General features: G+C 44.6%; 1 protein-coding gene across 2 annotated transcripts in view; it reads left to right on the forward strand.

The window, feature by feature from the left end:
* LHFPL3 (LHFPL tetraspan subfamily member 3) overlaps positions 1-27,418 on the forward strand; it is a 573,774-nt gene that overhangs the window by 529,504 nt on the left and 16,852 nt on the right. Inside the window, exon 3 of one of the 2 annotated variants that reach the window (XM_061413901.1) lies at positions 12,109-12,136. The exons of the other annotated variant lie outside the window; for it this stretch is intronic. Within the exon in view, the coding sequence (XP_061269885.1) occupies positions 12,109-12,125 (17 nt within the window). The 3' untranslated portion in view covers positions 12,126-12,136. The remainder of the gene's footprint in view (positions 1-12,108; positions 12,137-27,418) is intronic. 2 annotated transcript variants of the gene reach the window in all.

Below are 27,418 nucleotides of genomic sequence, written 5' to 3' on the forward strand. Positions count from 1 at the left end.
CTTCTCTTAGAGTTTGTTTTCTACCGGAGAGAGACAGACTTAATTAAGAAGCAAGAAGATGTCAGAGTGAAACGTGCTACACAGAGAATTTAAACTAGGTTGTTTTTGTTGTTGAGTCATGTCTGACTCTCTGCAACCCCGTGGACTGAAGCGCACCAGGCTTCCCTGTGCTTCACTATTTCCCGGAGCTTGCTCAAACTCATGTCCATCAAGTCAGTGATGCCATCCAACCATCTCGTCCTCCGTCATCCTCTTCTCGTCCTGCCTTCAGTCTTTCCCAGCATCAGGGTCTTTTCCAATGAATCAGCTCTTCACTTTAGATGGCCAAAGTATTGGAGATTTAACTTCAGCATCAGTCCTTCTGGTGAATATTCAGAACTGACTTCCTTTAGGATTGACTGGTTTGATCTCCTTGCTGTCCAAAGGACTCTTAAGAGTCTTTTCCAGTACCACAGTTTGAAGGCATCAGTTCTTCAGTGCTCAGCCTTTTTTATTGTCCAGCTCTCACATTTGTACACGACTACTGGAAAAAACATAGCTTTGACTATACAGACCTTTGTTCGCCAAGCAATGTCTCTGCTTTTTAATATGCTGTCTAGGTTTGTTAGAGTTTTTCTTCCAAAGAGCAAGTGTCTTTTAATTTCACAGCTGCAGTCACCATCTGCAGTGATTTTGGAGCCCAAGAAATTTAAGTCTGACACTGTTTCCATTGTTTCCCCATCTATTTGCCATAAAGTGATGGGACTGGTTGCCATAATCTTTGTTTTTTGAATGTTGAATTTTAAGCCATCTTTTTCACTCTCCTCTTTAACCTTCCTCAAGAGGCTCTCTAGTTCCTCTTTGCTTTCTGCCATAAGGGTGGTGTCATCTGCATATCTGAGATTATTGATATTTCTCCCTGCAATCTTGATTCCAGCTTGTGATTCATCCAGCCCAGCATTTCACATGATGTACTCTGCATATAAGTTAAATATGTAGGGTGACAATATACAGCCTCGACATATTCCTTTCCCAATTTTGAACGAGCTGTGATGGGAGCTATTTTGTGTGTCCAACTCTTTGCGACCCCATGGACTATGGCCTGCCAGGCTCCTCTGTCCATGGGATTTTCCAGGCAAGAATACTGGAGTGGGTTGCCATTTCCTTTTCCAGGGAATGGGAGCTATTTGATGACTGTAAACTGGGAGTGATATAATCTGACTTAAACTTTTAAAGGTACACCCTGACTGTCTTTTAAACTAGGTAATAAGTGGTAAAGGATCTGCCTGCCAATGCAGGAGACACAAGAGATGTGGATTGGCAACTGACTCCAGTTTTCTTACCTGGAAAATTCCATTCCATGGGCAGAGGAAACTGGCAGTCCAAAGGGCTGCAGAGTCAGACACAACTCAATGACTGCATACACACAGTATGGTAGACAGTAACCAAGCAGCTCCCCTGGGTTGGTTGTTCAGGAAGAGCCTTTGAGGATGTGACATTTAAGTCAAAATCTGAAGAGACCCAACAGCAGTCACGAGAAAGACTTCAAGGCAGTGAGAGGAACAAGGTCAAAGATCCAAAGATGGGAATGAGAAGCAGAAAGAAGGTCAGCTTGGACAGTACTTTGTGAGAGGGAGAATGATGTGAAATGAAGCTGGAAGGTAAGCAAGGGCCAGCTCCAAAGGTTTCATAAGCCAGGGAAAGGAGTTTGGATTTTATTCCAGGTATGATGGGAGCCATTGAGTGACTGTAAACTGGGAGTGGCATAATCTGACTTAAATTTTTAAAGATACATCCTGGCTGTCTTATGCCTCTCTTTACTGTCACTGTGCATGGCTGGCCCTCTTCGCTGAAATCATTCTTGTCTTTGAAAGAGGATATCCCCTACAGTCACACAGGAAGAAGTACTCAGCAGACCAAGAGGCTACCACATTCTGAAAAGCCGATGGTTCTTTCATTATTTATGCTTTTAGGAGGTGACAAAATGAAAGCAAGTTTTGAACTGTGGTGTTGGAGAAGACTCTTGAGTCCCTTGGACTGCAAGGAGATCAAACTGGTCAATTCTAAAGGAAATCAGTCCTGAATATTCATTGGAAGGACTGTTGCTGAAACTGAAACTCCAATACTTTGGCCACCTGATGCGAAGAACTGACTCACTGGAAAAGACCCTAATGCTGGGAAAGATTGAAGGCAGGAGGAGAAGGGGACGACAGAGGATGAGATGGTTGGATGGAATCACCGACTCGATGGACATGAGTTTGAGCAAGCTCTGGGAGTTGGTGATGGACAGGGAGGCCTGGCATGCTGCAGTCCATGGGGTGGCAAAGAGTCGGACACGATTGAGCGACTGAACTGACTGACTGGAAGCAGGAAGTTGACTATCTACCCTGAGAATTAAAAACAAGAAAGCTAGTATCAGGGCTATAGTGAACATGAAATCAGATTCTGCCTTCCTGCACCTTGTTTTTCATTAGTTCAGTGTGCAGTCACACTTATTCCAGTATTCTGGAAAGAACTGAAGGTTTACTCCTGCTGACCAGTGATGAACCAGGTTGACATTTGGAATGTACCCCAAACTGGATCCCAAGAACACTTGGCCGTCATAGATTGTGAGTCTGCATAGAGACCCTCCTAGGAGTGATATCTCATAGAATGTCAGTGTACTTCTGAGGACAAATCAAAATTGTACTCAGTGTGGTATCTGGGTTCTGGAGCTAATGCAAAGTGTTTGGGGAAAAACCCACAACCCAGTGATAGTAAGATAAGCATCTTTCCTAATATTTCATGGTGATAAAGATTTCTCTTCCTTTTGGGAACTATCAATATGTATACGATGAACACTGGACAGGGAATCAGGAATACCAAGGGATTATGTTTAAAGTTTGACAAAATACTCTGACTCTGAACCTTAGTCTGCTCATCTCTGAAGGAACTTGAACTGACTCCATCTTGGATCATTCTCAGCTCTCACATCTAACTGTCCATATACCATCATCTTGATTTCCAGAGGCCCACATTTGTGAGATGGTAAGACTAAAGGCAGGGACATCTGGTCTGCCATACAGCTGATTGGCCCACACAGGGATTAAACCTATACCTTTGTCTTCTTTAGCACCATTTCATATCAGTTGAACCAGGCATCTCTGCCCTGAAGTGTACAGATCAAGTGAGTTTATCTTCCTTACTAAACTATATATTCTTTAATGTTGACTATGTAATGTATATTATTCAATTCTCATAATAACCCCATTTGTAAACACTATTATTATCTCCAATTTAATGCAAGAAACTGAACCTTGGAAAAGTTAATTAATTTACCTGAGATCATGGCTAGAGCATACCAGATTTAAATCACACTGACTCCAAAACCTATGCAAAAATTTAGCTGCCACACTGCAGCATCATCCCTTGTTTATTACTTAATCATATTCACAATACATGTCAAGATGTTTGACAGATATTATTAGATGCTCAATAGGTGACTGTTGGATGAATAAATGTTTAATGCTCTGCTGACTTCCCTTCAGTCATCACTCACGCTGCTTTGTAGAAGCACTGTAACCTTGCTCACCAGAAAGCTGTACTCACTCTACTTATGTTATGCAGAATTGTCCATGAGACTGTCCCTATAACTGGAGCCACCCATGTGATCATTAATTTTATGATCAACTTCACTGGGCTAAGAGATGCCCAGATTGCTGGTAAGACATCATTTTTGGGTATGTCTGTGAGGATATTTCCAGAAGAGAGTAGACTGAGTAAAAAAAGATTACCCTCACCAATGTGAGTGGGCATCATCCAATCTGCTGAGAGTCTGAATAGAACACAAAGTTGCAGGAAGGACAGATTTGCTCTCTTGGCTTTAGATGGAATGTCCATCTCTTCCTGCACCATTAGCACGCCTGGTTCTCAGCCTTCAGACCTAGACTGGGACTTAACACCATCAGCTCCCCTGGTTCTCAGGCGTTTGGACTTGGACTAAATTACGCCACTGGGTTTCCTGGTTCTCCGGGCTGCAGACAGCAGATCATGGGACTCCTCAGCCTCCATAATTACATGAATCAGTTCTTATCATCAGTTATACCGTGTATCTATCTTCCATTGGTTTGGCTTTTCTAGAGAACTCTAATACAACCTATATAAAGACTTATATACTTGACTTAATAAATTTTCCTTGATATTCTCTGATTAGGCATGTCTCCCCAACTAGTTTAACCATTTTGGGGAGCAGTGGTTCCCAACTAGAAGGATGGAATGAGGAGACACATGAGAACCACTTGATGAATTTTTTAAAACTACAGAAGTTCCAAGTGCAGCACCTCCTCTCCCCCAACAAATCCTCATCCTAGATGGGTAGGAGAGGGTCTAAGTTGATACAGGTTTCCAGGTGTTTCTGATATGTTTCACCAAACACTTCCACCATCCCCACCTCTGCACACACACATCTCCGTTTAGAGAAAGTCAGTTTTATCTTTTCATTTAAATAAAGGCTGATCTTCTTAGAATTTAAATTAAATGATGAGGCTTTATGTGGCTGACTTGAACATAAAGACATCCAGACTTCTACTGTACCGCTTATTAAAAATAAATAATTATCCTCCACACTTTTACAGGTGGGTTTTCACGGAAGATGGAGTTACAGACTTATATACTTATGTTTCATTGTGTCTTTTTCAGAATTAGATTCTATCACATAATACACAGCTTACATTAAAGTTTTACGAGAGCTTAAGAAATGTAGAGCAGGACTGCCCCATAGAACAATAATAGAAATGTTCTCTATCTGCTCTGTCCAGTACAGTATCCTAGACTAGACACATGTGGCCTCTGAGCATTTGGAATATAGCTAGCGAGACTGAGGAGCTAAACTTTTTAATTGTTTTTATTTTAATTAAATATAAATAGCATCCTGTATCTAGCAATTTGTTGTTGTTCAGTCACTAAGTCGTGTCTGACTCTTTGCGACCCAATGGACTACAGCATGCTAGGCTTCCCTGTCCTCCACTATCTCCCAGAGTTTGCTCAAGTTCAAGTCCTCTGAGTTGGTGCTGCTGTCTAACCATCTCACCCTCTCACTCCCTTCTCCTTTTGCCTTCAATCTTTCCCAGCTACAGAGTCTTTTCCAGTGAATTGGCTCTTCACATCAGGTGGCTGAAGTATTGGAGCTCCAGCATCAGTCCTTCTGATGAAAACTCAGGGCTGATTTCCTTTAGGATTGACTGGTTTGATCTCCTTGCAGTACATATTGGAATGTACAAGTACAGTATAAAGAAACATCCTTCCATTTTTTTAAGCCAAAATAATGTAGAGCTAGGACCCATTCCGTTTCTATAAAAGCCAAAGCAAAAATGATACTGTAAAAACCTAGAAGAAACTCTACCATGCTTACATTTCCACTGGGAAATGAATTCTTAACAAAAAAAGAAATTTCTGACCCAGGATAGACAAATGGAGATAGGAAGCAAAGAGGCATTCCCAAGGGGAGCTCCCTGGCAAATTCCGAGTTGTCTATGAGACATGGAGCATAGAAAGATTGTCAAGGAGAGAGAAATTCCCCCTCAGAGGAAAATCTAAATGTGTTTTTAGCCACCTGTCACCCCAGAGGGAGGACAGGATGGCAATGTTAAATTGGTAAGGTTGTAAAACAAGGAACTATACAAGGCCAGCTGAGGTGTTTAAATGCATTTTAACCAATGCAACTTCATTGCTGAAATCCAGACAGAGACTGATGCTTCCTAGATGGCAGATTCGAAACCTGCATCTGTTTCACCTTAGAAAACCAGCATTTCCATTAAAAATTCCATGCCACAAAAATAGAACATGCTGAATTTTCATCTAAATCAAATATTAGGAAAATCAGAAAATGACCCCGGTTTCAGAAAGAGAGAGATAGAGTGGAGAGAAAACAGGAATACAGGACACACAGGCTCCATTGCAAAAATGTGAACCAGAAAAAAAAAATCATTCTGTACAAACGAAGTAGCTACCAAAGGAACAAAGATGGGAGGGATGTAAACAGAAGTTTATTCACGGGCCAGACAGGAGAGCAGTGATGAGTTCTAAGCTAGGACAGGATTTCTCAAATCAGATTTCGGGCACGTATGCTTGCAGAGAGATGGGGGTCTTGGAGTTTAATAAGGACGTTTAGTTTTTGTGCTTTCATTTTACCTATTATAAAGATAAAATTTGTCTTTTTTCGGTGAGACTTCTCAATTGAAAATCTTATTCAAAGAATGAGACTTCAGCTTTCTTATGTAACTGTTTCTCAAGTGCTGATTAAGAAAATTTACCATAGGTCCTATAGAATTATTTTCCTTTAAAGAAGTCCATAGTTTATCCAAATTTGGGGATCAGTGACCTAGTGGCAGACCACACAAACCCTTTGATTTGTATTTTGTTGGAGGAGTTAAAGCAGTTTTCTAACTTTGCCCTTAGCTTGCTTGATGCTGCTGCTAACTCGCTTCAGTCGTGTCTGACTCCTCGCAACCCCATGGACTGCAGCCTACCAGGCTCCTTCGTCCATGGGATTTTCCAGGCAAGAGTACTGGAGTGGGGTGCCATTGCCTTCTCCGTAGCTTGCTTGTGAAGAGGTTAAATCTTTACAAACTCAGAAGGCAAGCTGGACATAATATTCCTATTATATTCCCTGATGGATATCTGTGTACTTTTCTATTGCAAATGGGAAGCAGTGTGGTAGGTGGGGTGGTCCTAGATCACTAGTCAGGGGCTCTGCCTCTAACCCTGACTCTCCCAATTGGCTTTCACTTGTCCTCTCTGAGCTTTTGTTTCCTCATCTGAAAAATGAAGCAGGGGACTGGATAATTAATTACCAAGGTCACATCCAGCCTAGATTTCTTTGATACTCACAATAAATTGCAGCATCATCTCATATATCTTCTATGAAAGGCCTCTCAGCTGAAATGCTAAGACTCCCTTTCATTTCTGTTCTTTTCACTGTTGCAGTCTACCACAGAGCACCAAAGGGTCAGGAGGTGATGCATCTGAAGGGGAAAAAAAAATCAGTCAACATTCAGCCTTCCATCTATTATCTGCTACTACCTAGGAAGTGGGAAATTAAACTATAGAACCCAAACTCCAAGGACTCAGTGTAAATCACCCAGATAAAAAAGAAATACTCAGAGGGACATTTGGGCTGGTTTCTGTAAAGTTTCCAGTGAATGAGACAGATATTCATTCAAGTGTGAGTAAATCAAATAGAAACACAAAAACTATGTCTGCTTTTATGTTTTGAGTATTATAAATATTAAAATTGCTTAATGAGTGGACTCTCAGCCTGCTGGTTGATCTTCCACTCTGACAGTGACACATATTTAGTGAGTTCTCAGGACAAAGGTGCCGCATATGAGCAGTGATGGTATACAAGGCCTGTCTGCCTCTACAGCAAAGAGAAAAGCATGATGGCCACACATGGACATGGAACCACCAAGCCACTGCTGCCTTTTGGTAGAGGTAACGCAATTCCTTTTCTCTAAGAAGTCCTCTCCCACTGTTATGGAAGGATGCACAAAAAGTATGCCCCATTGCCTCAGCCGTGATTGGAATATCATACCTGTCATCTATGGGATAATTCTTAGAGTTCAGAGGGATCCAGAAGAGGTTTCCCTTGAGATCTGCGCAGCCAAGACACAGCACAGAGCATCAAAATACTCTAAAGATTACTCTGGCATCATCTCCTCAGCCAGCAATAGAACCCATTCTTTTGACCTTTTCTTACATTGGCTACCCACTAAAACTTAGCCTGAAACTTATACCTGGAAATACCTATCATACCTTGGGAGGCAAGCACTGGGTTGTGGGATCCAGAGCAGAATTTAGACGTCACTGCAGTTGAACTCTTCCCTAAACTTCACCCCATGTAGAATGACGACGCCACAGCTGTCCCGCACCAAGGACTCCAGCCCTCCAGATGTGGTCCCATGGTCTGATGGGATCACTGTTCCTCTGAGATTCATGGCATTGCTTGTCCCATTGGCAAGAAAAATGTGATTGCCTCTGTCTCTTCTGTTAAAATAACGCCCTTCTGGTCAGCATGGAATGAAAGCCCTCCAAGGCAAAAGAGTGACTTATTTCAAATGGTTCCTTTCGAAATCATCATGTAGTTCCCATTCTAATTATAGTGAAAGTGAACTCACTCAGTCGGGTCTGACTCTTTGCGACCCCGTGGACTGTAGCCCACCAGGCTCCTCTGTCCATGGGATTCTCCAGGCAAGAATACTGGAGTGGGTTGCCATTTCCTTCTCCAGGGGATCTTCCCAACCCAGGGATCGAACCCGGGTCTCCCGCACTGCAGGCAGACGCTTTACCGTTTGAGCCACCAGGGAAATTTGGCTAATTGCTTAATAATTCTATTTAAATGTCTCCTTTGCTGCAAGTATCAATTCATTAGACCTGCTTTTTCTGGATAGAAATCCCTTTGCTCCCCTAAATATTCGCTGCTTCATTCTCCTGTTTGTAATTTTGCCAGAGCAACATTCCATGTGACATAAGTAGCATCCCTTAAAAGAGGTGTTGGACACATCAGGGCGTCTCTCTGTGTTCCAGAGCCCAGGCTCTGTATTCTATGTTCTTGAAGCAGTACCTGTGATTGGGAAAGATCTGAGAGTGTGTCTTTAAGAAGCTAGCTTTCCTGCCAGGCAAATAAAACTGCAGTCACCAGCAACCCTGACACACCCCTGCAGTGGGGGTCTGCTGTGCTTGACAGAGTGAGAGAGGCTGCCTGAGAAAGAACCCAAGCCCAGCCTTTAGGAGCCTACAGCCCAGCTGGCAGCTGGGGTTATATTTACACCAAAGAATACCAGCAGAGCAGAGGCCTTCTCAGAGCACAGCAGTCTGTGGCTGGACACACATACACACACCACACACACACAGAGACACACACACACTGCATGGTGGGAGAATGCACTCCTGTGGAAGCTGAGAACCATGGTGGGATCTGTGCTCCAGGGGTGAGTATGCTTCCTGCCCAGGAAGCCTATGACCCACCCTTTCTGGCAAAGGTCAGTTAAGCCAGGGTACTGAACATTCCCTGGCATCTTCCTTGTCATTCTTCCCTTCTGTGTTTGAGCAGCTGAAGACTTCAATGTTGCTTTTAATTTTTCATTTGAAATGATGTTTTTAGTGCTGAATGTTCCAGCTTTAAAGAATCACATTGCTTCATCCAAATGCTCACATCCCATTGAATGCCAACACAATCCTTCCTGCCTTTGAAGAAGTGAGAAAGGGCCTGAGGGAACTTAGAGTGACGGGGGAGAGGCCTCCAGCTTCCACCCTGGAGACTTTCTCAGACCAGTGATGAATAAGAAGTGACATAGTCAGGTAACTACCAGACAAGAGAAGTCAGGAAAGGGTGAAATGGGAAGCAGAAGATGCGAGGTGTCAGAGGGGAAGGAATCAGGTGTCCCGGGGTCAGAAGGATGGGATAGCCATTACTCTGGGTTCATGGAATGCCACATCTTTTTTTTTTTTCATAGTGGAGTATAGTTGATTGAAAATGTTGTGTTAAGTCGGAGAAGGCAATGGCACCCCACTCCAGTACTCTTGCCTGGAAAATCCCATGGATGGAGGAGCCTGGTAGGCTGCAGTCCATGGGGTCGCTGAGAGTCAGACATGACTGAGCGACTTCACTTTCACTTTTCACTTTCATGCATTGGAGAAGGAAATGGCATCCCACTCCAGTGTTGTTGCCTGGAGAATCCCAGGGACGGGGGAGCCCGGTGGGCTGCCGTCCATGGGGTCGCACAGAGTCGGACATGACTGAAGTGACTTAGCAGCTGTGTTAAGTAAGATGGTCCTAAAAAAACAAGGTTGTGTTTCAGGTGTACAGCAGAGTGATTCAGTTATACATATACATGTATCTATTCTTTTTCAAGTTCTTTTCCCATTTGGGTTATTACAGGATATTGACTAGAGTTCCCTGTGCTATATAGTAGGCCCTTGTTGGTTATCTATTTTATTTTACTTTTAAATTAATTAGTTTTTTGGTTGCACTGGATCTTCCTTGCTTCACATGGACTTTCTCCAATTGTGGCAAGCAAAAGCTACTCTCTAGCTGTGGTGCGCGGACTTCTCATTGCAGTGGTTTCTCTTGTTGCAGATCTCAGGCTCTAGAGCACACGGGCTTCAGTGGTTGCGGTGCATGGGCTCAGTTACGACTCATGGACTCTAGAGCTCCAGCTCAGTAGTAATGCATGGGCTTAGTTGGCTCACACCATGTGGAATCTTCCCAGACCAGGGATTGAACATATATCCCCTGCATTGGCAGGTGGATTCTTAACCACTGGACCACCTGGGAAGTCCTGTCTATTTTAAATATAGCAATGTGTACATGTCAGTCCCAAACTCTCAGTCTAACCCTCCCCTCCCACCCATCCCCCACTGATAATCATGTTTGTTCTCTAAGTCTGTGAATCTGTTTCTATTTTGTAAATTTGTTTGTATCATTTTTTTAAGATTCTGCATGTAAGTGATATCATATGATACTTCTCTTTCACTGTCTGATTTCACTTAGTATGATAATCTCCAGGTCCTCTGTGTTGCTGCAGATGGCATTATTTCATTCCTTTTAATGGCTGAGTAGTATTCCATTGTATATGTACCATATACATATCCATTTTATCTTTATCCATTTTATCTGTCAGTAGACGTTCAGGTTGCTTCCAAGTCTTGCCTACTGTAAACAGCACCACTGTGAACATAAGAGTGCATGTATCCTTTTAAACCATGTTTTGCTCCAGATATATGCCCAGGAGTGGGATTGTGGGATCATATGGTAGCTCTATTTTTAGTTTTTGAAGGAACCTCCATATTGTCTCCATAGTGGCTCTTAGCAGTTTACATTCCCAGCAACAGTTTAGAAGGTCTCCCTCCTCTCCATCCCCTCTCCAGCATTTATTATTTGGTGATGGCTGTTCTGACTGCTGTGAGGTGATACCTCATTGTAGTTTTGATTTGCATTTCTCGCATCTTTTCATGTGCCTCATGGCCATCTGCCATGTTTTTAAATAAGACCTGTCTCTGTAAGCAGATACAGCACTAGGAGATGGAGGTGGAGGAGGGAATTCGCTGTGGAGGCAGGTGAAGGACTGGCAGGACACTAGTTCTGCTCACTCAGGGACACAGTGTCATCGGTGAAGGCAGTGTGATCCTCCTCAGAGCACACTACTTGCAGCTTCCTTTCAGGCTAAGGTCTCATACTTTCCTTGACCACGGTATCCTGCCAGTGAGGTCAAAGCTGACAGAATGGATCTGGAAAAGAACAGAGGAGAGATGTGTGTCCTTCTGTGTGACTTGGTGCTCAGGGCCCACCCCTGTCCTTGCACTGGCCTTTACTGTGTGAGACATGGGGCAAAAACAAGGCAAAGCATGTAAAATGCCAGCAGCCTGAAGCGTAACACCTGGTGATGTGTACATAGCCTGGCATTGTCCAACGTGAACCAGGCCTCAGGGCTCTAATCGATCTGTGTGTGTGCCATTAATTTTTATTTATCTTTCTTAAAAAGCAACTCTGAATTGCTTTGGAATTTGAAATAATGCCCTCAAAGAATTATAATAACATTTATAAACTATCGCTCAACCTGTGCATTTCTAACTTTGTCTCTTTTTTTCTCCTAAATGTTTTTTATTTCTTTAATTGTTTTTCTTATTGAGCATCTAAAATTCTTACTGAGTCATTAGCTTTCTGTAAAGTTTTGATCATCTAATCTGGGTGGTATTGCCTGAGGAAGCCAAAGATCAAAATAACAACAGTGATAACTAATACTTAAATGATGCTTAGCGTTGAATAGAACTGTTTAGGTATTTCACATGTGTTAATTTATTCCATCCTCACCACAGTCTTATGAGGTAAGTGTTATTATTAGACCCATTTTACAGATGAGGAAACTGAGGCATGGAGTCACACAGCTGCAAGTGGCAAAACCAAGATATGAAACTAAACTCTGGCTCTCAGAACTGTGTTTCTCACCACTGTGAATCGTCACGAGTCTCTCTTCACACTGGGAATGGAATGGCCAGGAATGACACTGTGATTTTTAACCTTTAAAAATAAAAGTGCGAGCTCTTAATTTATTGTGCCTTTAACCCTTCTGTTTTTCCCTCCTAAACTCTCAGATGATGGACATGCTTAAAGCACACTAAGGTAGTGTGAGACCACGCCATGTGAGTGTGAGCATGGCTGCTGTGGCGCCGGCTGTGCTGCGTGCGCTTCCGCCTACCAGAGTGTGAGCATGGCTGCTGTGGCCGGCTGTGCTGCGTGCGCTTCCGCCTGCCATCCCCGCATGCTTCCTCTGCTGCTCTGATCCCGCTTCCGCCGCTTGGCAGTGGGGCCGCATGAACCGTCACTTTTAAGCCATAGAGCTCCTGTCTTTGTTCCTGATTCTGTATTTGTATTTCTCTCTCTCACAATGCCCAGAGAACTGCCGCTGTCAGCCTGGCACCTCCCTGGGAAGGAGCTGGGGACACCTGGGGAAAGCGTGTGGTTATTGTTCTCTGACAATGAGCCCTCATATTGTCAGCTTTTAGGATTCTGGGCGTGTGTCCACATTCTCACGGCAGCATTCTACTCCACAGAGTGAAAACGTGTGTAGGCTCCTCATGCAGGCGGTGGTCACCAGCGCATCTTTGCTGTGCGGTGTTCTTCTGGGGCCACCAGCCTAAACAGATAATTGCTCTGTGAGTCTTCACAGGTGTGAATGCCATGTGAAAATAAATACCATGCAACAGGGTTAAAATGAGCTATGGAGAAAAGTGGAAATCTTCTCCTTTGTTGATTGTTTTCTCTGTACCTGTGTATATGGTGGACACATATAAATATATTGAACAAACATGATTATGAATGAGAAAGGAGAATGGTGTTTAAGCCACATATGGGTTATATTGGCCTTTCATTGTACACACACACGCATGTGCACACATAGACATTCTCTTTTGGTGTTCCTTGAATCTACATAAACTGTATTTCCACTTTGAGTGAATTCAATGTGATAAACTAGATTTACCGAATAAGTCAGTTGGGGAGAAGGAATCTGCACCTGACACAGAGTCCTGACTTCCAGTGCAGCCTCCCCACCTGACTGTGACTTCAGGGATGGAACTTCCTCTTCTCAGTCTCCCTGAAGTTTCAAATGTGTGTTGAAAGGGAAAAATTGGGTAGGAGGAAACTTTACAAGTTACTTGTCGTGGTAACAAGAATTGGAAACTGCACGGACTTTCATGAGATGTGACTAAGCACATGTGACTAAGACTCCCCCTGCAGTGTTGGGACCCCTACCCATCATTTAGACACACAAAGAATTGTGGAGCTTAAGGGTCCTTAGAGATGGATTATTCACTCCAGAACCCTTAATTCACAGATGACTGAGGGAAAGCACCCTGGCCAAATGGGGCAGAGCCTGTATTGCAACTCAGTTCTCTTCCCATCAGAGCACCTATTAATGTGCTGCCCCTAGCTCATTTCTCTTTGGGAAATGAGAAATGTACAGGAAATGTATACATCTCCTGTACACAACCAGGAAATGAATGAAGTGAAGGAGTCACTTTGATTTCATCCCAAGAAAGGACCCTAGGTTCCAGTCCTGGCTCTGCCACTACATCTGGATGAGCTTGGGAGAGTTACACTGCCTCTCTGGACCTTGGGCTCCTCATCTATAAAATGACTTTGACAACAGCCAGCTTCAAAAAAGTAAGTGATAAGTTTGCTTCTAACTCAGCTGTTTCCATGCAGCTTCCTCCCAGCAGTATTCATTTCTCACTGTAGGATTATGGAGAAAGTTATAGTTGGGCTATGTGCAAAGAGACAGCCCAGAGGAACAAGAGCCCTGTGAGTCTCTGTTATTAAGTGAGGAACGATGAGGGCAGGAGGGACAAGGTGCAGGAGAAAGGCAGATAGCCTGCCCTCCCCACACAGACCTACCACATCATAGGTGGACGTGGCTAACCCCACGTTTAGTCATCCCGGTTACGCTGATTTCTGCAGTCTGAGGTTACCTGGCTGGTATCCACTTCTTTCCAAGACGCCGGTGATTAGAGCTCTGGAACTTAAGGACACTCAGTAGCTGAATTAAGTCACATTTTCTCCTTTTAGTGTATTGCTTAATGAACTAATGGGGCCAGGGAAGTCACTGAGGCTGTCCAAACCTAATCTGAAAGTCACTTAAGGCAAGTGTAGAGACCCATGTGTGCAAACTTCCAGAAGAGTTTTGAGATACACTCCTTGTTTATGTAAAATTAGAAATACAGAGATTAACCAAATGTGCCGTGTCATGTTAATAGAGATTTCTTTTTCCATGGTAAATCCAAGGCATTTTATGATGAATCTTTGTTAAAAAGCAAAGGATCATCACTGATTTAACATTTGGCCCATTTTGGTTTCCATAGATCCAGTCTGGATTAACACGCAATTATTTCCAAGATAGTGCATCAGGTCTGCAGCCGTCTTCCCTGTATCTGATGCTGATTTAGAGTTGGGTGGGAAGAACAGGACAGGGAGGTGGAAATACAGAAGTGGATAACTTCCTGTGCATGTCTTAGGTTCTTAATGCTGCTGGACAAAATGGAGAACTGCTAAGAGCTGTGACCTTGAAAAGTACTACTGGGACAGAATTTCAGCTCCAGCATTTTGGTGGAGTAGAGGCTTTGTAGGCAGCAAACCTGGCTGGAAGGGTTGCTCTAACGGACTCTTAAAGCCACATTTGCATGGCACTTCACATAAGGTTGAAAAATGCCAGTAGACCTTGTCAATGGGAGGGAGCAGCTTTTGGAAATTCAGGCCTGTGTTTCAGGCCTCTTCCAGCTCCTTCCCGGCCCCTTCGGGATAATCATTGTCCTGCTGAGCCCTCTAGTGGCCGTACTGGTAACTACAGGAGACTGTGGTGGGAGGGGAGAAAGTCAGACTCTGTGGACAGCCCCAAAACACAGCCAGACACGACTTTGGCGCTCCATGGAGGCTGTCGATGTGGGAACATGCTCAGGTGTTGGTGATGGTGATTTTGCCTTCTTGTCTGCCATGGTGATGGTGATTTTGCCTTCTTGTCTGCCTCTGGTTATCCCAGCTTAGTTCTGGGATCTGCGGGACCCTTCAAGACTTGCCCTAAGACAATACCCTAAGCCCACTGTTACCTGAAACCAAACTGAGTTCCCTAGAGTCTGAAGGGCATCTGACCGGCACATGTGCCCACGTTTGTCCCCCGGGGCCCCAGTGTTGACCCACCTGGCTTTGGGGTCAGGGGACCCTATACTGTTTCCCAGGCATTCAGCTCCCAAAGGGACAGAACACCAGCCCGCCACCGCCTCCCACACTGTTCCTCAGGGCTTCCCGGGAGCAGTAAGTAGGTTACACCTGACTGACACAAGGCTAAATTGTTTTTAATTGTTTAACCCAGTGGTTTTCAAAGTGTGGTCCCCAGACCAGCAGTGTCAGCATCACCCAGAAACTTGTTAGCGATGCGGATGCTCAGGCCCCACCTGGACCTACTGAATCAGAAGCTCTGTGAGAGGGGTCCCGCCACCTGTGTCTTTCAGGCTTCCAGGTGACAGTGAGACTTGCCCTGGTTTGCGGCCCCCCGCTAAAAGCAGTGATTCACAAACATCAGTATATAAGTGATGGCAAACTCTCACCTTATTTAAATGTGGGTGCTGACCCCCTCACCCACAGGGATTTAGTAGTTCTGTGGTGAGGATACAGAAAGATGATTCATAAGCCATCATTCCGTATAATTCTGATGGGAGAGATCCACACACCACCGTGTTGAGGAAGTCTGTTCTAAAAAGAGCAGAGCCAGCTTCGCCAGCACGGGTTAGCTTCCTCTCTTGAATGAGAGATAAATAGTGTTCTCATATTTCCCCGGTCGTGAGAGAAACCTCAGTAAACCTATCAGATACTCCGGGTCTTTGACGGAGGTCTCCCTTGGCAGATGAGGTGTTGCTGCAGCTGTGAGGAAGATCTCAATGGGGTCTGTATCATAATTCAACACAAGCCCTTCCTCTGGAAAGAGACACTAGTTACTGCGGGAACAGCAAGAGCAGGACGCCTGCAGATCCTTGTGGGTCTGGATCTCTGGGTGCTATGTCAGACTCGACCAAGAAGCTGTGTGCCATCTTGGCTATGAGCCCATCAAATAGCAAGTTGCCCTTTTCTTTTCCCTTCTTGAACAATTCGAGATTTAGTGGTACTTTCTCAGTGAGGCCCAAGACTTCGGTTCATTTTAATACTGTTAGGAGGAAAGAATTTTCAAGACTTGAGGTTATGAGTGCAGTTGGCTTCTATGGCACCTGCCTTGATCACTCTAGAAAAATAGAGTTCATTTGTTGTGAAGATTCTTGTGAATGAAAAGTCCCAGGTCTTCTCATCACAGCTGTGGGCCCTATTGGGAGATCCAGGGGGGGGATTCGCCAGCGTTCTTCTATCCCATTGAACATTCCCATTTAAACACACATCCCCCTCCCAGTTCTCTGCCAAGCACCCACACCTTCATGGGGTGCTAATTCATTGGGCTGTGCTCTGAGAAGACTCTTAAGCACATTTCAGGACCCCTAAGCACTCACATTTTCAAGAATCTGACAGGAACAGAGTGAGAGATGTGGTACTGACATTCCTTGCCTCCACCCAGGATTCTCAGTCCTTGTCAAGAGGCTTGTGTGCACGAGTATGTCTGCTTGGGGCAGCATCTTTACCAAGTCAAGCCTCTAGTCTTTCAAACCACGTGGGTAGAGCAGGCAAATGTACTCACTCCCTTTCCTCCTCCCCCTCCTCCTTTCCTCCCTTCCTTTGTTGACATTTTCGTTCCATCTTCTTCCCTCACCCATTTCTTTTCCTGTGTTTTCTGTGCTTCTGTGAATTTCTCCAGCTTTTTCTCCCCTCTCCTCTTCTTGTTGGGCCTCCCATAGTCCTGAAAAGCAGTTCCCCTACCCCACCCCAGGAGCCCAAAGAGCCTCACCAGCATTAACTGCTGAAACCACAGGCATCCTGCCAGGCAGGGAATGTCACCTTAATTTACTGTAAAGCATAATTAAAAGACAGATCTCCCGTCTCCCCTCGCTCAGACAGAGGGACACAGCAGGGAAGCAAAGAAGGGGAAGAGCAGCAAAGGAAAATTCAAAAAGAAGCCACAAACAGTGTCGAATTTTAAACTCTGTGTTCAGAAGGAGTGCAAGCCACACTGTCCCCAGCCCTGGGGTCTGGTAAAAGCACCAGGCTTAAGTCGGCAGGAAGCAAGAGGAAGAATAAAAGGGGAAAATGCTGCCAACAGGGCAGTAGTAAAGAGAAGAGAAAGCTTTTGTCCAGAGAATAAGTCTGCTCTTCCCAGGGCTGCCCCTGGGTCAGGAAGGACCCCATTTGCTAGTTGGGGTGGGTGGGGCCGGCCTCGCAGGTGGGGAGCGCCGAGCCTCCTCTTGCTTCCTTGTTCTTGCTCCTGTACCCGGGGCACTATGAGTGCACGACCAGTGTAGTCCCACAGGGTCCCAGGCTCAGAAGGGCCCCATGCTTAGGGCTGAAAGCTCTGCAGCCCCCACCTTGAAATTGGGTCCTGCTGCAGCGTGTCTGGTGGACAGTGGATAGGAGGCCGCAACTCAGTGAGGGAAGAACCTGTTGCCCGCCCTGACCCATTTACCTAGTGCAGAGGTTGCAGTACCTGGGGTGGGGGGGTCCACCCATCTGCTGAGGGGTGGAGATTCCCACCTGTGTATCCCATGACGGGAAGAGGAGAACCCCAAGGCCTTCCCCGAGCCAGGGAACAGTGTGACCCTCAGCTGGCGAGAGGGGGAACAGCAGCAGCCATCAGGGATGAGAAGCATGCAGGACAAGGCTCCTGGGTGCCAGTGAGGCTCTGAAGTGTCCCCGAGCCAGAGGCCCAACCCCGCCACTCTCTGGAGCCCACTCTGTGCCTGGGGAACCCTCTCTTCCTTCCCAGTCTTCCTGAATCTGTCTGTATTTACTTTTTCTGGCTAGCTCAAGGCACCCCTCAGGGACAAAATATATTTGTGTGATTTAAGTGATTGCACAAAAAAGTTAAATGCTCTGATATTTGCATTTAAAACTGGCATTGCACGATGTAAAAACACATAGTAAAATTCATGCTGTTTAAATTTTTAATTTTTATTTACTCAGAGGGACATTAAATTGGAAGTAAAAAGCACCATGGCCAGTGGTGGTTGCTCATCAATGGGAATGTATTTAATACAGCTGAACTGTATTGCTTAAGATGTGCATGGAATGTGTAAATGTAAAAGAGGTTAAGTGGCAAATTTTATGTTACATGTCTATTACCACAATAAGCAAAAAGAAAGAGTGGAAACAAACTTTATGAGGAGGCAAGAGAGAGCGACCACAGGAAAAAAAAAAAAAGAAAAAACTTTGTATTTTAATATCTTGAATGGCCCTTTTTTCTGCTTTTTGAACAATTTTCGTCTAACACTGAGTCTGCAGATGGTGCGGCTCGCAGTCCCTCCTGACTTGCACATGACCACTTAAAGCTTGCACAATATTACAGAACAAATTCTAATCCTGCGACGGGATGGGGAGGTCCCCGTCTGTGACTAAAAGTAATGTCAACCTTCCTCAACGTTCATCTACAGGCGGAAAAAAAAGGAGGAAACAGAAAAATGAAAAAAAACAGATTCTTGCATTTAGATGAGCACCCATCACATTTCTAGGTAACCTCAGATAAGCACAGGGCAGTGTGAGAGTTCTGGGGTGAGGTCAGTTCATTAATTGATGAGAAAATGTCTTCAAAAACAGCTTCTCACACTTAACACAGATTCCTCTGTATTTCCAGTATATGGCAAATGATTTAGGTCATTTATCAGCCTCCTGTCTGAAGTCTGGTGCCTCAGAGATAATAAGATTATAACATCTCACCACTTTGGTATGATAAAAGGAAATAAAACAGATTTCAGTGCAGAAAATATCTCTGGAGTACCATTTGTCTAAGTAAAATTTGTGGTGCTACATTTTAAACAAGATTTTTTAAAGAGTATAGTAGCATTGTGATCCTTACAGGTTAAGAAAATTTTGGCTAAACTGAGGCCTGCTGTGTTTGCAAATTCCTCCTAATTACTCTCTGTGGACCAGTAACCATCCACCCAAACATACCTTTCTCTGCATTCCCATGAACCCTGGTAAGCTCTTTAGGCAGTCACGGGAAGCTTAATGTATTTCCTGTGAAATCATACCATTCTCCTTGATCAGCTTATCCCAGCTTTGCAAATTTAAAAAATTTCATTCCTGGCATCAACAGCCTGTTAAATTAGTTCTGATTAATAATTGAATCTTAAGACCAGTTCAAGGCAACATCTACAATAAGAGATTAGTGGGGAAGGCAGAGTGGTACCTTGTAGCACCGTGTGGTAATAAAACAGACTGGTGACCTCAACTGGAGGTGAGAGGTAGTAGCCAGACTCTGGCAAAGTGTAACTCCTTAAACAGATCATAGAAATACACAGACATGTCTCCCCTCCAGACTGATGAGCCTAGCATGTATTTCCTAGTAATATACATATATTGCTGATCTAGACACATCCTTCCTGGACTTCCAGTGTGACTGCAGGCCATAAACCCTCTTGGATTTTGAATTATTTATAATGGCATTGCAGAGCATTTCTTCCTTTAATTCTGAAGTGGAAAATTCAGTCATCCTGAAATGTCAGACCGAGAAACAGATAGGCTTCTAGCTTAACAATCGAAAGAATAGCCCTTCTGGAGGTTTTCCAGACAAACAGGATGTCCACATAACTCGAGATCTCTGTGGCAAACCCTTTAAGCGTGTCCATGCTTGTACCACCCAACTTCTAGGGCTCAAGTTCTGAGCCCCAGAATTTTCTTGGGCTCAGACCTTCCCAACCCAATACATGACTGAAGGTGATTTCATTTCTTTCACTCTTTCACTCACTGAAAGCAGAAGGAAACCTAAAGGTAAAAGAACATCAGCACAAATCACACTTTTAAGCAACCCCTGGAGTTTCTCAGTGGAGGCCTTTAGGCTGCCCTAAAGTGTTGCGTCAGAACCACTGGGGGAATTGGTTTAAAATCCTATGGCGTGCATTCTGCCCAGATCTACCAATTCTGATTCTTTGGGCATTTTTTAATTAACTAGGAGACTTCCCTGGTGGCTGAGATGGTAAAGAGTCTGCCTGCAATGTGGGAGACCCAGGTTTGATCACTGGGTCGCGAAGATCCCCTGGAGAAGGAAATGGCAATCCACTTCAGTATTCTTGCCTGGAGAATCCCATGGATGGAGGAGCCTGGTGGGCTACAGTCCATGGGGTCACAAAGAGTTGAACACAGCTGAGCAACTCACTGTAGTTCCCAGAAGTCAAGAGCAGGTTCCTTCAACATTCGTCCTCTCTGTAAACACCAACTGAGGAAGTACCGTGACCTGCGCATGGTGCCGGCTTCTGTGAGTTAGCTGATCCTCATGCCTTCTCTCTGAACAGGGACATCCTGCATGTTTGGGGTACTTAGGAAAACCTCAGGGTGCAAGCCAGGATTGAGAAGTCAATCTTTAGGAGGATTAGAGAAAAATGTAACCATGATAATGGCTATAAGACTCCCACTCCCTTGCATCGTTGTGATTTTGCCATATGCCAGAGGGTTTGCCTGTATTACCTCATTTCTTCCTCCAAATCATCTGTGAAGTAGGCACAAGTATATTGTCCTACTTTACAGATGAAGATAGCCCAGTGGAGCTCTCTGACGAGTTGACAGTTGAACATGGATTCACTCTCAACCGTCTACTTCCAGAACACAGGCTCTTCACCACCACTCCAGCCATCGTGGTTATTTTCCTTTTCCTAATAACGCAGAAACTAGGAGGTGACGCTGTGAAGTGTGTACCACCATGTGCCCCCCAGTTTCTATTCCAGTGGTGGTGTTGTGTCTTAAACCCATGAAGCACCAGTGCATGCCAGGTTCTGGGGATACAAAATGAATCATTGTCAAGATGGTCCCAGTTACCAAAATGTTGAATCATATAGAAAGTCCAGAGTTAAAACTCAGAATCCCCAACTTCCTTGAGCGGCTTTGAGCCCATTGAGCTGCATGGCTTGCCTTCCTAAAATTCTCTCAGGGGACAGAGCTTCGAGCTCCCTTGCATTAGTGTGATGTCAGAATAATTGCCAGTTTAGCTGTTCTTACTCAAGCAAAACTGCTCCTGGGGGCAGTAAATTTGGAACTGAAGCCTCTTTGTCATGCAAAGATAAATGTAATTTTTACATCTTTCAGTGTGTTAAAGTCCATCATTTTCCTCCTTCCTGAATACTGATAAAAATTTACTTGGCTCCCAAAACTGCCCCCCTCATTCTCATTCCTAAAAACAAAGAGCAAAGCTACGCCTGAGAACAGCAGGGAGATTTTCTGACTGAAGGTTCTGCAGGAAAGAAATGGTGCATGTGGTTTGCAGTCATTACTGTGTAGCAGCTTCTGTGGCAGTTAAAGTCTACTTAAAATAAGTTGGTAAATTCTAGCCATGTCCCAGCCTGCTGTGAAGACTGAATACCAACCAGACTATCTCACTGTCAATAGGAAAACTGTGAAAGTATCTTGAAGACCCTTTAGACTTGCCCTGAAAATAAGCATTGCAGATGTTTTTCACCCCAAACCACCCTAACCAATCTGTAAGACTTTTTCTCACCCCTCTTACATTACAGGTGTTCCTATGGGGGCAAAGCAGCCCTCGGGGCTCAAGTCCCTGACCCGGGGCAGACTCAGGTCTTACAGCAAACTACAATTCACAAGCCTCCCAGCCACCCCTCACAATTTGGTTCCTGAAAGCAAAGCTGCATCCAGAGAGCCCTCCTCCTAAACTTAACTGTAGACAGAGAGGGTGTCTTGCCCTGCCCTCCTCAGACCTTGTCAGGACCCCAAGCTTCTTCCCCCACATTGAGAACCCCACATGCAGGATCACCACCAACACCCCGTCTGCTTTCCCCACCTCTGTTCCTAGGTAGCCAAGCACTGCTGGAGAAAGACCCAAGACTAACCACCCCTGAGAACTCATCCATCGCCCATGGGGACCTCCTTCACCTGTTCCCTGTTGGTCCTTCACGTTTCCCTTCCAGAAATGACTCCAAACTGCTTCGCCTTTGCTCAGGTTCAAAATACACCTCCACCCCCGCTGGACCCCACCAGCCCCTCTGCTGGCGTGATGCTCATCCAGTAACAACTTCAGATCCCCTCCTGTCCATCTCAGATCTTTATTGGCACACTTTTTATCCCCTCACCACCGAATCCATCCTATTTCTATCCCAGAGATTCCTCTTCCTCCTGAGTTCTTTTTCTTTCAACTCCCTATTCCCTCTCCCCTGCCCCCAGCCCCTGGGAACCACCATTCTACTCTTTGCCTCTATGATTTTGACGACTGTATCAGACAACAAAGCTGTGTGGGATGTCATATTGCTGAATAACAGTATATGGATCCAAAAGATTTTGACAGGTTGGCTCTAATAGCATGAAATTCAACAAAGGTCAATACAAGGACCTGACCATGGTTCCTACCATCCAACCACACAGGGAGGTCATAAGTCAAGACCTATATGGAGGAAAACCACGGGAATTTAGTTAAATGGCAGGGCCACTGGGCAACAATACTGTGGGGAAAAAAAGCTGATGGAATCTCAGGCTGTAAAAGATAAAATGTCTAGAGCGAGGAAGGGAGTGTCCCCCCATTTAACAGTATTTGAACCAGGCCTGCAGTGCTGACTTCAGCTGTAGACATCACATTTAAAGCAAGCCTAGAGAACATTCCTTGCGCGTTCAGAAAGAACTGAGATGATGAAAATACCTGACACAGGTCCTCTGGCCATGTCCTAAGGGCTCTCCAGAGGAAGAGAGATCAGACAGGTTTTTGTAGCCCCATGCTATATAGTGGCCAGAAGAGGCACCACAGGAGACTGGTTCCCCCAAGGCCGATGAGAAACTCTCCACTCTCTTAACAGCAGAGCATGGAAGGACCTTCTGGGGAGGTGATTAGGTTCAAGCTTCCAAGTTCAGTGGATATGGAGATGGAAATTCCAGCTTCCTCTCTTCACATCTCTTCCATCACCAAGATCTTTGATGATATGCACCTGCCCGGAACTAAACTCGTCATATATCACATTGAAGTTGAAAAGCCAACATTCATTCATGTAGTCACAGAAAAAGAAAGTATTCAGCGATCTAAGAAAAGTTTAAAGTTTGGAAAACTTGGAATACAGGACAACTTCGTTGTGACCCTGTATATAGGGTATCCACTACAAATCCATCAATGGCAAACATCATTCTTAACTGTGACACTCTGGAAGTCCTCCCTTTAAGGTAAAGGACAAGATGTCTTCACCACAAGCTGTCATTGAGCATTATTCTATAGGTCCTAATAAAGTATCAAAAAAGAAAACCCTTTACCCATAGAAGAGTACATGAGATGGATAGAAAGGACGTAAGACAAAGGTTTGATACCTAGCTGTATAGGTTACAGTTTACAGGACCTTGGGAAATTTATTTAACCGTGTCTTTTTCTCATCTATAAAATGAGCAATGATATCTACCCTAAGGAGGTTTTATGATGGCTGTGCCTCTGAGGGGACACAACCAGATTCCAAAAGGAAACAGACGCCCTCCATCAGAGTAATTAAGAGAGTTTATTCAAGCAACTATTTACAAAGATGTTCAGTTCAGTTCAGTCACTCAGTCCTGTCTGACTCTTTGCGACCCCATGAATCGCAGCACGCCAGGCCTCCCTGTCCATCACCAACTCCCAGAGTTCACTCAAACTCACGTCCATTGAGTTGGTGATGCCATCCAGCCATCTCATCCTCTATCGTCCCCTTCTCCTGCCCCCAATCCCTCCTAGCATCAGAGTCTTTTCCAATGAGTCAACTCTTCGCATGAGGTGGCCAAAGTACTGGAGCTTCAGCCTCAGCATCAGTCCTTCCAAGGAACACCCAGGGCTGATCTCCTTCAGAATAGACTGGTTGGATCTCCTTGCCGTCCCAGGGACTCTCAGGAGTCTTCTCCAACACCACAGTTCAAAAGCATCAATTCTTCAGCGTTCAGCTTTCTTCAGAGTCCAACTCTCACATCCATACATGACCACAGGAAAAACCAGAGCCTTGACTAGAGTGGGGAGGACTAAAGAACATAGAGTGGTGGTGAGGCGTTACCAGCAGAGGGAGCCATTACGTAGGGAGTGGTTACAAAAAGCTGGCGAGAGCTGGAGATACGTGTTTTGGTAGCTGGCTGCGGGAGAGGGCTTCTCCCAGGAGCTGTGGCTTTCAGTAGAAGGATGCTACCACAAACCTGTGGCTCCTAAGAGAAAAGATCCCCTAACTGCTCTCTCTTCTAGTCTCCTGCCAGTGTTTCCTATTGGCTGCAGCTAAGAGGGCGAAACAGGTGGATTAACGCAGTCCAAGGGGATCAGCCTCCTAGGATGTAGGGCTGGGTGGAGAAGGGATCCAGAGGAGCCACTAGAAAATATCAAGCAAAGTGTGTAATACACTTTCATCTTCTTCCTCACTCCTCCCAGTTGATCTTCCTCATCAAGCAACAATGATTTGTACATTAAGAATGGCTGAACCATTCTTATACTTCTTAAAAAAGCCTCAATTCAAAGGAATTCATTATTTTATTTGATCCCTGTAGCACTTTATTCAGTAAATGGGGCAGTGATTTTTATCCTGAGACTTGAGATTAAACAACTTCAAAGACCACAGAGGGTCTAAGGCTATAACCCAGATTTATTAGGCTTGTGAATTATCCCAAAGAGATAGATGCTAAAAAAGATTATTTGAGGATGAACTCTTTGAGTTAATTAATGAATCTTGCTTTAAATTTTATGTATTTTTGTCTGTGCTGGATCTTCATTGCTGCTCTAAGCCTTTCTCGTTGCGGGAAGTGGGGGTTTCTCTTCGTTGTAATGCTTGGGCTTCTCATTATAGTGGCTTCTCTTGTTGAGCTCAGGCTCTAGGCGCTCGGGCTTCAGTAGGTTGGGCTCACCGGTTCAGTAGTTGCAGTTTGCGGGCCCTAGAGCGCGGGCTCAGTAGTTGTGATGCATGGGCTTAGTTGCTCCAAGGCATGTGGGATCTTCTCAGAGCAGGGATAGAACCCATGTCCCCTGCGTTGGCAGGCAGATTCTTTAACCACTGGACCACCAGGGAAGTTCAATGAATCTTAAATGTTATCATCACCCAGCCACTTCTATTGGGCCAAAAATTACATCTCCAAAAAAGGATCTGACTCCACTTATAATAAAGTATACATGCATACATGTCTATATACTACTTATAATAAAGGATATATATACAATAAAAGATACATATATTATTAAAAGAGAAAACTCAGAACCAAGGAATGGAACCAATTCAAATATGCTAATCATAAAAGTTGCTGCAGCAGAGCGTCAGATTTGATTCTGAGCTTCTTGGCATCAGTAAGCACAGTTCTCATTACACACTGATAGGGCTGCTTTGGAACCCAGCTTTCTCTGACCTCAGGCACAGGATGACACTGCCACTCCCCTCCAGCCAACAGAAGGTTTGATGTTCTGGCCTCAGTTATTTGGAGAAGGGCAGGCTCTACCTTTCTGTGTATGAGCTGCCAGTGTTGCCCTAGGTTCCTGGTCCCTGAGTGGGTCCCAGATCTGACTGCCTCCTCCTGCAAAGCTCAAAGCTGGTCATGGATCTGAACCTGCAGCACCCCAGGGCCAGCTTTTCAAGGCACTTTATCCACACCTCCCCGTGGTCAACCTGGAAGTAGGTATAGCCAGAGAACACTCATCCAGGGAGGGTCAGAGGTAAACTCTCTCTCTCTCTCTCTCTCTCTCTCTCTCTCTCTCTCTCTCTCTCTCTCTTTCTCTCACACACACACACACACACACACACACGTGAGCAGCTGCTAGTGTCAGAGCTGGGAGAGGAGCCCAGCTGTTTAGAAGCCCAATCCCAGGACAGCACATGTGGGAAGATGCTGTACAGCATCTGAAAGTCTGCAAACAACCTTCACTGTCTCAGAGGTGGACAGCAAAGCCCATTTATGCAGAGCTGGATAATGCTTTAATTGCCCTTCATATTTGGCTTAATGGGTTTCTCTAATTGGAACCCCTAAACTGCCCTGAAAAGAAATAAGAATAGAAATGGCTTTGCATTATTGATTCTAGATCATATTTCCCTCGTTTTCTTTGACCTCCATTTAACTTCTCTCTCTTCCTCTCAAAAATCCTATAAAGTGAATAATGCAAATGATGAGTAGAAGGTTGATCTTCTAGTTGGAAACATTTCGATTTATTTTTAGAGTGTATTGAATTTCATTCTGGCCAAACGAAATTGACTCCCCTGCCTCCATTTTCAAAGCACATCTACCAAAAGGTGTGGTCACTAATGACAAATAAAGCAGCACAGTTGCCACCTCTGCATTTGCTTCATTGACATCAAAGCCTGTCTAAAATGCAAGCACTGTGTTTGCAGGATCTTTGCTCTTATACCAGCTCCTCTTCAGTTGAGGTCTGTGTAGCAGAAACCCTGAGCTGCCTTGGGGCAGCTTGTAGTCAGAATGTCAGGGTGCAGCGGAAAAGGCAGATGACATTTTTACTGAATAAGTACTGCGTGCCAGGCACTTTCCTTCAATTGTCATCATTTAGTTCTAACCCAACCCTATGGGTTAGGTTATTATCCTTATTGGAGAGGTGATAACACAGGCCCAGAGATATCAGGTTACTGGCTCAAGCTCAAACCGTGAGTCACTGGCTGGGTCAGGATTTGAACCCAGTTTTCTCTGATTAGGAAGCCCATTTCCTCTTCCTTCAGCCATGCTCTTCATTCCACTTCATCTCTGGGGGAATGAACTTCATAAAACTGGGATCACTCATTCATGGTACACAGGCAGCCCTAGAGAGCAAGTTTCACATGTTTTGCTGAGCAGGTCTCCTCCCTGATGTGGACACGTGTTTTTCTGGGAGGAAAAACAAAACTCCATCTTTTCACTTAGTGTTATTTTTAATTTAGGTCCTACTATTCTTTTTCTCACAATCTCATCTTTATCTTTCCTGTCAGCTTTTGTCCTTCTCCTTCTCATCTCTAAAATTATTTCTCAATTTCCCTTTTCCCCTTTTTAGCTAATTTCTTGCACAGTCAAGAAATGTGTGGAGGAGATTGCATTTAGCTGATTATTCGCTTAAAATGTACCAAATCACATACTACATGCCAAGGAGCAATAGACAAGAAAGCCATTAAGTACCAGATGCTCCTGGAACCCAGCGGGGGAAGTAGCTGAGCAGGTCTACAGGGGCCAGGATAGCTTCCAAGAATAGTTTCCTCATCCAGAATAACTCTCCCTTACACCACCAGAATAAAAGCCTCACGGCCACTTTTTGGATGTGCTGATGCTCGTTCAGGAGTGGGAATATATGTCATGTTCAGGATCACAGACTCTGGACCAGTCAAACCGCCCATGATAACATCC

The sequence above is a fragment of the Bos javanicus genome, chromosome 4, assembly GCF_032452875.1.
Source record: "Bos javanicus breed banteng chromosome 4, ARS-OSU_banteng_1.0, whole genome shotgun sequence".
NCBI lineage: Eukaryota > Metazoa > Chordata > Mammalia > Artiodactyla > Bovidae > Bos > Bos javanicus.